Source organism: Parasteatoda tepidariorum, chromosome 6, assembly GCF_043381705.1.
Source record: "Parasteatoda tepidariorum isolate YZ-2023 chromosome 6, CAS_Ptep_4.0, whole genome shotgun sequence".
NCBI lineage: Eukaryota > Metazoa > Arthropoda > Arachnida > Araneae > Theridiidae > Parasteatoda > Parasteatoda tepidariorum.
In genome coordinates, this window is record NC_092209.1 from 82588301 (window position 1) to 82602546 (window position 14246).

A 14246-nucleotide genomic window follows, 5' to 3' on the forward strand; every position below is an offset into this window, starting at 1 on the left:
AGCTTGTTTAAAGGATTAAATCAAAACCACTCCTTTAAACACAATAAAATTGATAAGCAAGCTATAAGCGGAAAAAAGTAGAGAGCTCCAAAAACGCCTATCAGTCAAACCATCAACAAATGACGAGATTCACATTCAGCGCTCTTGAACTCTGCTCATACTTGTAGATGTTTATCAAAAAACTTCATTTTAATTTACTCATTTATAATATCTTGCTCTGAAGAAGTGGGAATCTCTTCATTATTTTTATGAATAAAATTTTATCTGGTCAATTTTTGTACTATTACTCTATTTATAACGAATTAGTAAGGAATATGAATTCCATGCTAAATTAGAGGTTTTATTTTAAAGGTATTTTTCTGTTTCTTTTATTTTACTTCAAGAAAGATTGCTTTTCATTCGATTTCACTAGACCCCTTAGAAACTTGAAGTCTTTTTTTTATTTTAAATCAAATCATTGAATCAAAATTATGCTAATTTTTTCCGATTGCGCAATATCTATGTAAGAATTTGAATAAAGATTCTTAACGTTTTAATATTATCAATAAAACTAAGAAGAAAAAAAATGTGCCATTCTGTTTAGGGAGGTCATGAAAAATTGCCAGACTATTATTAACACTTATGATTTCAAGTACATTATTAACCACAAATCATAGTTGTTGTAATATGTATCTATTAAAATAATATAAGTACCGTGGTTGTAGTTTTTTTCATGTCTCTTGAATTGAAATAGTATCAGCAAATGTTTAATTGAATCAAAACAGTAAAAGTTATTTAAAAACATTAGTCATTTTCAAGTCACGTAACAATGCAATACAGTACAGAACCCGTTATCCGGAAATCAGAAAACCGGAAAACCAAAAAGCCGGAACAAAATTCGATGCGTTTTCCCGCCATTTTTTTAAAAAAATGTTTTTTTCTTCGTAAGATTTTAGGATTTTTCTTTCTTTTTTGAAAGATGTTTACCTTACCATCATTTTGGAAATAATCATTAGTGTATTACTTCATCGTTTTTTCTTCTTTTTAAGATTATTTCCAAATATTTTTTTTTTAGTTGGGTTTAACAATAAAAAAACGGCTTTTTGTAGCGATTCCGAAAACCGGAAAAATCAGTTATCCGGAATAGCGATGGTCCCGATCGTTCCGGATAATCGGTTCCCTACTGTACTAATTTATTTCAGAATTATTTTATAAAATCTTAAACTGATTAAAGAGATTTCCTCTTATTCTCCACTGTTTTCAGACAGATTTCTGACAGTTTAAAAAATTCAGAACTTTGATAAATTTAATAAATTATAATAAGTTTTGTAAATCAATTGTATGAATTTTCCTTAATTTTCATGTTACTATTTTATTGAATTTTATAATTTAAGAATTTACTTTCATTATTTAGAATTAAAAAAATTTAAAAACTATTTTGTTATATATTTATTAAAATTTTTATTAAGAATCTGTTATGTTATTCGCATGATTCTAGTCGTTTTATTTTCAAACATTTAATGAGTAAAAAAATATGAAATCTAAAATAAACTCCAATAATTTTTTTAAAATATAAATTTGCATTGTATGAGCTTAAAGAGCGGCTGCCACGGATATGGATCTAACAGTAAACAAAGAAAAAACAAAATTTATGGTAGTAAGCTCTAGAGTCCATCATGTACGATTACTCCGAATTGGGGACTAGGATTGGAGTTACCCAGTTTAAGTATCTGGGTGCGCTTGTTACCAACAAAAATGAGATAAGGGTTGAAGTTAGGAACAAACTTTTGATGACTAATAAGTGCTACTTTGGTCTGAGGAACCAATTAAAATCAAAATTCCTCTCCATTGTTACTAAAGTAAATCTATACAATACCTTAATCAGACCAATTATTCTATATGATAGCGAGACCTGGGCAGTTAGCAAAACAGAGGAAAATATATTACTCATTTTTGAGAGAAAGATCCTTCGGTCAATTTTTGGAGCGATTAGGAAAAATAATATTTGGAGAAGTTTATGTAATCATGATATATACAATAGATATAGATTACCTAATATTTTGAGGGTTATTAAGGCCTACAGGATCAGATGGCTGGGGCACGTTTTTCGGCGTGGAGAGTTGGACCCAGTTAAAAAACTTACTTTTTCGAAAATTGAAGGAACTAGAAGAAGAGGGAGACCAGCTACAAGATGGTTGGACAGTGTTGAGAGGGACTTAAAATTGTTGGGAATAAACAGGCTTAAAAATCTAGCTCAAAGTCGCTATGCCTGGAGGCAGCTAATTGAGAAAGCCTTGGCCTGAATTAGGCTGTAGTGCTGACGAAGAAGAGTCTAAAGAGCGAATTCTCTTTCTTATCTTATTAATGAACTATCTAAAGGCATTAATTTTTCATTACATTAAAAATAGTTTTCAGTGATTTCTTTTGAAGTAATAATTTTAAAAGAATTCTGAAAAAGTATTGAGGGGCAATCCCCCCCCCCTCCTCTGACTATGCTGATTAAGAAATTTTTTTTTATTCTTTTCAGGTTTCAGTCTGAAAAATTTCAAACATTCTTTGAGTTGAATAAGAATAATCAAATTACCTGTCAAAAAGTTGATTTTGAAAATTATTGAAAGTATGTTTAGTGGAGCTTTGCAACTTACTGATCTAAATGACTTCATCACTCCATCTCAGGTTTGTTTGTTTTTATTTAATTAATTTGTGGTTTAGAAAATGTGTTATGCATTAAATTTTAAGTATTAGTTATTACACTATATAACAGCAGTTCCCAACCCATATCCCTTAGGCCAGTGTTCCCCGGTCTACGGACCGGTACCAGTCCGTGGATCAAATGGTACTGGCCCTCCCATTTCATTGAAACTAATTTTAAATTCCTAAGTTTATACCCAAAATTAAAAATATTTGTGTTCCATTAAAATTTTATTCATTTTAAAAAAAGTTCAGTTTGAAATCATCAACCCCAATGTAGTTAGAATGAATTTCAAACAACTTTGCACTAAATGTTCGTGTTGATGAGCATTTTTCCCCCTTCATATTATTTTAAATTTTATTCTTTTAGGAATGTGTAAAACCTATTCAAATGGTTAAAAAAGGTGGAAAAGCTAGCAGTGTGGTTATTTCAGATGATGGAGATTTCTTTGAGACTAAAGAAGTAAGGAATTTCAGTTTCTTTTTTTCGTTAATTTATTTTATTTGAAACATACTAAAAGTCATTGAGAAATTTTTCAGATCATTAAGTGCCGGATTTTCAAAACAGCAGAGTTACTGTTTTTGACAAGGCACGTATCTAGGCTGTAACCCAGTAACTTAGGATAATTGTATTAAACACCTAGGATAATTATATTAAAGTTATTATGCATTTGTTATCATGTTTATGTTATTTTTGCATTAAAACGTCAAATTAATATTGAAATACACACAAAGTATGTTAAGATGTTGTTAAATACCAATACAGGAAAATCTTTATCTAATGAGTTTAGTATATTGCGATAAATTCCCAAGTCATCGTCGAAATGCTTATAATTAAAAGATACAAAAATTATAAATTTATAATGAGTTAATACCTACCAGTCTTCATCTTTTATGAAGAAAAAAAAATTTAGAAAATTTTATTTTTCTTTGAGCTAGTATGTAATTAAATGTTCTTCTGTAAATGTACTAGTATATAACTTAAGTATATTCTGTCAACTAGTCTATAACTAAAAATACAAGAAAGAATTGAGGGAAAAACATTTTTATTCATTCCTGATTTAAATTAAGAAAAACAAACATGTTTTTCATGTTGCAATTTTTTTATCAAGCAATGTAGGGACAACCACTGGAAAAAGTTGTCTTTATAACAAAAGAAAAGTTCTCTCATTTTTAGAAATTATGTTATTGTCTTATGTTATATGTCAATACTGATTAGCCTATTTTAATCCTGTTGCATACAACAAAAGAGTATGCCTTTTGTTGACTTTATTTCCTTTCCATATCTCCTTATTTCCTTTCTTGACAACTTACTATTAAAATCAATATTACTATTAAAATCAACATTCACTGTTAACATTACTATCAAAATCAACATTCAGCATTACTATTAAAATCAACATTCAGCATTACTATTAAAATCAACATTCACATAATATCAAAAGGTATCATTCTTCATTTTCTTCCTATAATTACTTGTTACAATTTGGAAACTTGTTGTTCAAACAATACTGTCATAGCCATTCATAAACTACAGCACGGCTGTCCAACTGGCGGCCCGTCAACACATATTGTGCGGCCCGCCAACTTTTTATTCAGGCTGATCGGTCTCAGTTTTCCCATTAAAATGTAAGCAAATTGCTTTATAATCCTTCTGTTCCATTGTTTTATAATTAATAATTCAACTATTAATTGTTATTGTGTAAGAGGTTATTGTTCAACTTTTTCAAACTGCGGCCCGCCAGGTGATCAGTGATCGGAATTCTGGCCTGTGGGCTCTTTGCAGTTGGACTGACTTGAACTACAGTAAATTATGTAATTCAATTGTAATTCGTATGTATAATTCAATTTACTCTAGATATATATTTTAAATCAAGATAGCTGTTCAAAATCTGTTTATTACATTAGTAACATATCTATTACATTTTCAATGCTTTTTATTGCTATTTTAACATTAAATGCGTATATTTACTTATAATGACAATCTCATTATAACTACCATTTCATTTGCTATTATGAATTCTCTTTATAACAGATTTTCACTATTTATAAATGTGTAAATATCAATGATTGTGTTTTGTAGAAATTATAGTTTTGCAATGAGATCAAAAATATATTGTGTAATTATTAATTTAATTTTCATATTTTTGAACTGAATATATTTTGTTTTGTTGTTATAATTTGCAAGGTTTATTTATTTATATTTCTAAATTTTAAAGTTTAGCAGCTGCATGAAATCTAAAATATAACATTGTTTAAATTTGTAAACAAGACCGACTGAAGAAAAAAAAGAAAAGTATAAATTTTAACATAATAAAGTAGGAAAAGGTTTTGAAAAAATATGCACTTCAATTAACATATAACTGTTCATATAACTGTATCTAGTAATAGATTTTAAACTGTTTTGTTTAATTTTCTATACTTATCTTAAATTTCTCCTTTAATTAATCATTTTTCTCTTTTTATTGATTAAGAATCATGTAATGTTTTGCTTAGTTATAACAGAAAAAAAAATGATATTGTTATGTTTGATTCTTTTTTTCTTCCTAGAATGATGTTCAAGAAAAATTAGAAAAAGCAAAAATAACACTGAATGATTGTCTGGCATGCAGTGGATGTATAACTTCTGCAGAAAGTGTCTTAATCACGGAACAGAGTCAGGAAGAATTTTTTAAGATTTTGGAACAAAATAAACTTTTTGAAGAAGTAAGATAAAAAATTTAATGAATTCTTAATATTAATTTTATGAACTATATTTTTTTTTGTATATTTTCTTTCACTTTTTCTGTTTTATGAAGGTGAAAACTATGTTTTAACTTTAATTTTGTCTTTTATATTTTTGCTTTGTTAAAGCAAGTGGATAACTAATTAGAAGCATGATTCAAACTGAATCAAGTAATTGAACATTTTCTTCATTATCGAAAGCAGCAAAATTTTCCTTTATTACTTAAAAATAGATCAATATTTAGTAAACTATTAACAGTTTGCAACATTAACAAGGATACAAAAATCAACAACAGGCACTGATGGTCGTTATGTTTTTAAAAAGATTCAAAAAAAAAAAAAATTCTGATTTTATAAATACAAAGTTTATTTTAGGGTCCTAATTACACCCGGAAAATTAAAGATGATTTATTGGCAGTATCACACTTTTAGGCTTAGACATGTTGTCAAACCTAATCTAATGTTAATATGCATGCCTGCTGGTATTAAGAAACACTGCTTTTTTATTTTCTTTGAAATACTTGATATTCTGCACATTTATATACATATGCTGAACTCTAAGTGTGGCATTAGTTATTACTGAATAAGCCATACAATTGAAAAATAATATAGAACTATATCATTGCTGCATTTTCAGCAGCATTGTCTGCATTTGCAGCAGTAACCAAAAAATCAATTTTTTAAATTTGCCCGCACTTAACTGCACAATCAATAAGTTTTATGTATATGTTTAAATTGTTTGTATGTAGTGGTGAATAAAATCATTCTAAATTAAGTTTATTAAATTAACAATGAAATGTTAAATCATAAATTTTACTACCACTCAAAATATTCAACTAAATCTTATGGCAGGGATGCTATATAATTGGAATGTTAATTGAAAAAAAATTATATTTTTTGAAGCTTATCATTTAATTGCTTATAATTTTAACACTTTTTTTTTTCATTTTGATTAGCTAGCCTGTAATAGTGAAGTATTTTTGTTTTTAATTCAGGCTAAAGACTATGATAAAGTAAAAACTATAGTTGTATCTATAGCTCCTCAGTCAAGGGTGTCTATAGCTGCTAAATATAAACTGGATGTCAAAACTGCTGGCGAGAAACTAACAACCTTTTTCCATAATCTTGGTAATTGTGTTTCTTATCACAACCTTTTTTTACTAGTTATACTAAACCTATAAAATTTTGGATTTCATAATCATGATTAATCATAATTAATTATTTGTTGCATTTTTTTTGTTGGTGTCATATTTTTAAAAATACCATTACATCAGAATGGGGGTCTAAGTTATACAAATTTTCTTTTTTTTATATTTCTTTTATCTTTTTAAATATGGTATTTTTCTTATATATATTTCACCCATACTTTTATGTAAAAATGATAATCATCTAACTTAAAAAGGTTAAATATTTATTTTGACCTTTGCACATAATAAAAAAGAAAAGGAACCATTTGTATATATGTAAGTATTGGGAAATATTTTGCCGTTATGGAGGACTTTTTGATGGAATTGCAAATTCTATGTTCTGATGTTAAATGATGTGGTATGATGCTGCATTCAACAACTCAGCCTCCAGGTGATAGAGTACATGTTCACCTAAACAGATCTAAACAACATAAGACAGCAACATAAACAAAAATAAGAATTAGGTTAGTAATGTTTGTAGATCAGGGCATTTGATGTTGTCTATCAATGAAATGCTACAAAATATTTTCGGTTAAAGTGTAAGTTTTTTGATATAGCAGACTTAAGTTCTAGCATCTATTTTGTTTTGAACAAAAAGGGTTGTTGTATCTTCTGTCAGCTTTTTATTTTTTTATGCTCTAAATGTTCTAGTAAAATAAATCTAAATAAGTAAATTAAAATACTTAAAATCTTTTTTAATTCGTTAAATGTAAGTTTTTTAATGTAACAGACTTGTTTTCTAGAATCCATTTTCTATTAAACAAAAAGGGTTGTTGTATCCTGTGTCGGCTTTTTATTTTTTATGCTCTAAATGTTTTAAGAAAATAAATCTAAATTAGTAAATTAAACTATTTAGAATAGTTTTTCATTTGTTTTTTTTTTTTAATAAACAGGAGCAAAATATGTGTTTGACACTACATTAGCAAGAGATTTTTCATTGATAGAGACTCAAAAGGAATTTTTAAATCGTTACAAACTGAAAGATTCTGGTGGAGTTTTACCTATGCTGTCATCTGCATGTCCTGGTAAGGTATTTATAAATTTTTAGGGTTATTAATGCTTTTTGCAGTACAAATATTCAAATATTTGATATCTTATATCATATAATGATAGGATCTAACACGTATTTCATTTTTTAAATCTAAATAATAAAACAATTCTGCACTTTTCCTAAATTGTACTATACAGCATGTTCCAACTGTTTTGTTTATATTTTTGCAAAAGTTGAGGCAAATATTTACATTCAAAAAATGAAACGATGACTAGGTGTCCATTATCTATGCTCATAATATAAAGTGTCTACTGTAATTGATTGTCTTACAATGGCTAGATTTTTCATAATCCTTTCTTTGTTTCTTTTTTTTAAACATATAGGCTGGGTTTGTTATGCTGAAAAAGCCCACGGAGAATATATATTACCTTACATTAGCTTAGTTAAATCTCCTCAGCAAGTAATGGGATCTCTTATTAAAAATTACTTGGCAAATAAAATTCACGTTAAGCCTAATCAGGTATTTTCATATTTTTTAATTTATTTGTTTTTTTATTATTATTATGATATCTTAAAAACTGAATTCAAACATTTAATTCCCTAAATATCCACAAAAGTTAATAGAAATTATCTGCAGTTTGTTTCAGAAAAGATTAATTTACATGTGAAAAATGTAGATTATGTTATCTGTGTGTATTTTAAATTTATTTTCTGATGTGAGTGCTGTATAATTATTATCTTACTTTACTAATTCTTATTCTTGTAGGATTTTGGTTTAATATCAATCACTTTAACAAGCCACTTTTCCATATTTTTATACTGATACTGCATTTGAATTTGTTTATATTAAAAAAAAATTGTGTTTGTAACAAGAGTGCAATATATTTAAAATCGGTGGCTGTTAAATTTTTCTCTGAGACAAAAAAATTTTTTGTATCCATCAATTACTAATTTAAATCAATACTCGTAAAATTTGTTAAATTCTCACCAATCTAAGACAAAGGAAAGAGTTTTAACAACAAAGCAGAGGACATCTTTAGTTGACAGAGGTTTTACACTTATCAGGGCATATCTATCCCGCATTTGTGTTACATGGAGAGGAAATACACATTATCCTTGTACCACTGAGGATATTTTACGTCAACACTGTGGTCTGTAATTTGGATGTGAAATTCATATGGACTCACCATCTCTCGGATTCGAACCCAGTTCACCTTATTAGAAGGCAAATGTTCTATTCCCTGAGCCATCAGTCATTGGCGTACGCTCTATAAGATATAATATTTCAATTTTCCGTAGTGTGCTACCAATCCATTTATTTTAAAACTCAATACCATTTGTAAAATACACTGCCCTTATCATCAAGATCAGTTTTTACAATTGTTTATAACTTTTTTACCAAATTCAATTTTCAGATCTATCACATGTCTATAATGCCTTGTTTTGACAAAAAATTAGAAGCTTCCAGAAATGACTTTTTCAATGAGATTTATAACACAAGAGATGTGGATTGTGTCATCACACCAGGTATGCATCCAATTTTTGTACAATATCTTGCTTTTTTCTTTAATGATATTTTAGTACAATTTTTTAATTACTTTTTTTAGTTGAAGTTGAAGCTATGTTAGAGACAACAAAAGTAAATTTGAATGAACTATTAGCTGACAACATTGACCAAATTAAGTAAGATAAACAGTTTTTGAAATTGTTTTTAGAAATATAATTACTGAATCTTGCTTTTTGAGTTAAAAGAGAGATAAATGTTTTTTAGAATTGTAAAATATTAATAGATACCAAGAATAAAAAATCTTAATTTATATCATAAAGGGCACCAAAAAGAATAAATATGACGTAATTTATTCACTTTGTTGATGTTCTATTTTTATAACTATATATATATANATATATATATATTCCTCATTGTAAATAAAATCAAAAATATATGTCTTAAAATCATATAAAAATGCAGGGCTAAAGAGAAAATAAGAAGGGCTGGTTCGTTAATTACTCAAAGTTGAAGCTACCATTCCCCCACCTCATGACGTCATGCCACACACAGATCTTGCAAATCACAACTATAGAGGAGAAGAAAATTGCTTAAATTTTGAGAAGAAATTTTTCCATTATTTAGTTGTTCTCAGATGTCTCATTCTGTTGTGATAAATAATATAAAGCATTCTTCAAAATATGGTAAACATCACAATATGCATTTCTGAAGGGGCGAAAAAATTTTAAGAAACATACATTGAGAATAGTTACTTTCAGAATACTATAAAATTTATATTATAATTCAGTACTTATTAAAAAAATAAAAAATGGACATAGGTGCATTTTTGTCTAGGAAAAGTAGAGCTAGGGTGACAACTATCAGGAAATTTTTGAATCGCCATTTGTTATATTTAGTTGCTATTTTTTGTTCGTTATATTTATTTGCTACTGCTATTTTTTTCTTAATAGTTATTTATGTTTTTCCAGATATCGCAGTTATATGTTATTTTAAGACCTATAAAATGTTATTTGAATATTAATTTAACTGTGTTCCTAATTGATAAACTAGAGAATTGTTTTTCCAGCTCAGAAAACCCGTTTGAGTCAGGTGGTCTTTATACACATCCAGGAAGCACATCTGGTGGTTACTGTGAACACATATTTATAAATGCAGTGAAAGAACTTTTTGGAGAGTCTGTTTCACATTTGGAGTTTAAGGTTTTGAGGTAAGTGAATAATGATCCCCACATTTTACTACAATGAATAAATTTTAAAAAAATCATCCATCCATAGCTTTGTTACATGCTATGGTATTGAGGTTTATTCATTTGGTTATTTAATTTTTTTGTTTGGTTTTTTAGCAAATTTTAGGAATTTTTTATGAAAATTTTTTTGTAAATTAATTTATATTAATCGGATTCGTTTACTTTATATGTATTCATGTACTTTTAAATACTAAGTACAAAAGTCAAGCATCACTGGCTGCTATCCGTAAGCGGTGTGACCACTTTGATCTGCCTCCGTAGGGACTGAGAGAGTGTGGTATCAGTCCTTGTCAAACTGTTCTACCGTAAAGTGCTCGACCTCGCTCGCAGGTCGTTGGTCTACCAAAGCAGAGGAGCCACCCCCTCTGCAGAGGATTAAAACTGTGGTGCATGTCTTTGGATCATCCTCGGGGATGTTTCCTAGACTGTCACCAATAGCCCATTGCGCAGCTGTAGTGCGACGTAAATAAAGTACCTATCTACCCTTTGGTTATGCATCACTTACCAAGATGGCAGAACTTTTTGCATGTGTCTCAAAAAAAATATTCTATTTTTTTTATCTCATTAGTGTGAAAACAAGTAAACTCTCACAAACTAAATTATGCAAAAAATAAATAAACTTTTAATCATTTATAAGCCTCAACGTATCAGTCAGGAAATTACTGTTCATTTTCAATCTAATATCAGAGAGTTTAAAAATAGTGATTTATGTTTTTATTGAAAAATGCAACAGATCATATAGCCCAAAGCAGATCGTTTATATAATGAAGGTTAAGAATGGTTCTATGTGCACTGTTTTTTTATGCACCATGTTGTATAATTTTATAGGAGTAAATAGAAAAAAAAAAGTTCCTTATTTTAATGATATTCTCTTTTTAGAAATCAAGATCTAAAAGAAGTTGTGTACGAGAAAGATGGCAAAACTCTGTTGAGATTTGCCATTGCTAATGGTTTCCGCAACATACAAAATATTGTTCAAAAACTGAAGCGAGGAAAATCTCCATATCATTTTGTAGAAATTATGGCTTGTCCCTCAGGTAAATTTAATTTAATTAAAAAACTGTAATTTACATTTATGTGTTTTGTTTTTATTTGTAATGCAGTCAAGTCTCAGTAAATTGAACTCAAAAAACACAAAACATTTGTTCCCATTCTTAGTTCATTCTGATTTTTTTTCTATAAATATGGTACAACTTGTAGACATAGTGTATCAACTCATTGTGTAGCATTTTCTCTCTATATTAATAAATAGAGAGAAAATGCTACACAATCTGTTTCGGGTGTTCATTTTTACATTGAAATTGTATTGTGCAAAAACTTTAAAACATAAAAACTTGAAATTACGAAGGGTTGTAGAAAAATGTCCAGGGAGTACAATGGAATAAAAAATAGAACTTTCATTGTTTGCTTGAGAAAAATTAAATTTTAAATTTGTAGTCTCTCCAGGCTACAGAAAGGCAATTTCATAGTTGAAATTTGAGGTATTGAAGGAGTTATTTACATTTTTACTTGTGAACTTAAACATGAGATTATTAGAAAATATTAATTTCTTTGAAAGTTATTGCAAATTTTTTACAAACTTTACCTTACATTTTTAATATATATATATACGGTTTTATAAAAATTCGATTTCGCAAGAACTATTTAACCGATTTCGGTCAAATTTTGTATTTTGCCATGTAAAGTTAGATGCTTTAAAATTATGTAAAAAATTTTATATCTCACGATTTAAAATTTTTTCGACTATTGTTAAATAAAATAATAACAATTAGTAAATATTTACTCAAATTTAATTTTTGCATGGATTTATCTTTGGATAAACAAATTTTATAATTGTGTGCAAAAAATTTTCAATTTGATTTAAAAGTTCTCGAGATATAGCGAAATTTGCACATAATGAAATTAATATCAGGAAATCCAAACTTTGAGTTGCTCTCCTGACCAAATTATTGGGACCATATTTCCCAGATTGCTGCTGGCCCCTCTATTTTAGGGATCAAAAATCTGAAGCCGTAAAAAAAAGGTATGTTTATTCAGAGAGAGTACGTTCTTGTGTCTGATTTTGTAACTTAGAATATCGTCTGCACCAATTACTTAGTATATCTGAGGTCACACACACTCAAACCCTTGAGAAAGAGTCCTAGAAAGTGAAGATCTGATCATTAGATCAAAATTTGTCCAAGATGGTTCCTTTTTATTTTTTGGACTGTACAGTCGAACATGCTTATAATTAGTCCTGATTTAGCAAAGAAACTAGCAATACTTGGTTAGTACTTGGAGTATAGCCGGCGTGTAATGAGCAAAACACAGATTTATTTAGCAATATTTCTGTAATTTATAAAATTTCTATTTAATTCCAGCTAGTTTAAATAAAATGGTTAATGAATGTTGCATCAATGTGCTAACTTCCATTGAACTTATTCTAAGAAAAACAAATCATAGAACAACTTTAAAAAATTTTATTGTTCTTTTGACACTAATGTTTTCACTTCCAAGATACCTAAACCAAAAGATATTGCAGCTGAAATTCAAGCTAAAACAAATGAAATCGATGATGATAAAGTAGGTTGTGTAGAATTCCAAGCTGGATCACCTCAGCATACGGCAGTAAACTTTCAAATTTTTTGGAAAGTTTTTTCAAATTTTTTGGATTTAATGGCAATGTTTTTTGGGCTATGAGTTTTATTTGAAAAATAACAGCACAATACATAGATAATAAGTCAATATCAAAGCAAATTAACTAGTTTTTTTTACTGTTCAGAAATAAAAAGTAAATAAGTACTATTTTTATTATTTTTATAAGTATTTATGAACTTCTATAATTTTTCACAAACCTGTTTTTTATGAGTACAAATTTAAACGTAGCATACATAATACAGGGTGCCTAGCATTTTTAAAAAGTGCTTAAAGGTGCTTATTTTCAATTTTCGTTTTTTAAAAGCTCTTAAATGTGCTATTTTTATTGGTTGTTTTCAAAAAGTGCTTAATTTTCCCTTTTTGAAAATGAGACTATTTTTTCTATACCATATTGATTTTCGTCATGTTTTATGCAAAAGCGTGGTTTTCACGTTGTACTATTCAACGTTTTCACAAATCATTGAAACATAATGCATTTCGTCTTTCCATAGTATGGGAAAGCGCCAATCATTTTACATGTTTGATGAAATGCTTGTGATTCCGCATGTGCATATACTGAGCTGGATTCAGTGGGAATTATTCTTGTACTCTCGTGTGCAATTCTGCTGCATTTTGCAATGTATTCTCAATTTCAGGCTTTATTTTCCACCCTCTGATATTGAACCGAAAAATCTCTTGATCATTTTATGGTAGCTAATATAATCAAGAAAAGAGTTCTTTGTCAAAAACTAGTTATTTTATCATGATCATGTAAAATTTTTGAAAATTATTTTGCACTTTGTTAATGTATATAGTGCTTAAAAATATTTTTAAGTTCTTAAAAAGTACTTAAAAGGTGCTTATTTTTTGTTGAAAGATTTGGCTACGCACCCTGTAGTGTTTTTGTGCTTGTTATAAATTAGTTCAACTATATTTGTAATAAGTTATGAAATAAACTATTAAATTTAGGTTGTATTAATGGAGGAGCACAAATACAAGCAACTGGAGAAGAAACCAAAAAAGATTTGGTTGTGAGGATGGAGCAACTTTATCATTCCCTTTCCTCCATATCTCCTCTGGATGAAAGAAACAGACTGATTCCATATCTGTACAAAGAGTGGCTAGAAGAGGATAATCCCGAAAAAGTGAAGCAAATGTTATACACCCAATACCACTCTGTCAGCAAGATGAACAATGCTTTATTTATAAAATGGTAGTCAATAATAAAACTGTTAATTTGTTGGATAATATTCATGTTTTTAATTTTGAAAATTAATTTTATTGAAATAAAATAGGTGATGTAAA

The 14246-nt window shown here is 28.3% G+C and overlaps 1 protein-coding gene across 2 annotated transcripts; it reads left to right on the forward strand.

The window, feature by feature from the left end:
* Positions 1–105: 105 nt before the first annotated feature.
* Positions 106–14246, forward strand: LOC107450018 (cytosolic Fe-S cluster assembly factor narfl). 2 transcript variants are annotated; one of them, XM_016065724.3, is made up of 12 exons: positions 106–351; positions 2507–2655; positions 3041–3133; positions 5221–5376; positions 6390–6522; positions 7475–7606; positions 7956–8092; positions 8988–9099; positions 9180–9255; positions 10146–10286; positions 11205–11362; positions 13911–14246. In XM_016065724.3, exons 2-12 carry the CDS (start codon positions 2599–2601, stop codon positions 14156–14158), a joined length of 1443 nt encoding a protein of 480 aa, XP_015921210.1. In that variant the 5' UTR covers positions 106–351; positions 2507–2598; the 3' UTR covers positions 14159–14246. The 2 variants fall into 2 exon arrangements, with proteins under 2 accessions (XP_015921210.1, XP_071038897.1); XM_071182796.1 differs by having other exon boundaries at positions 120–225.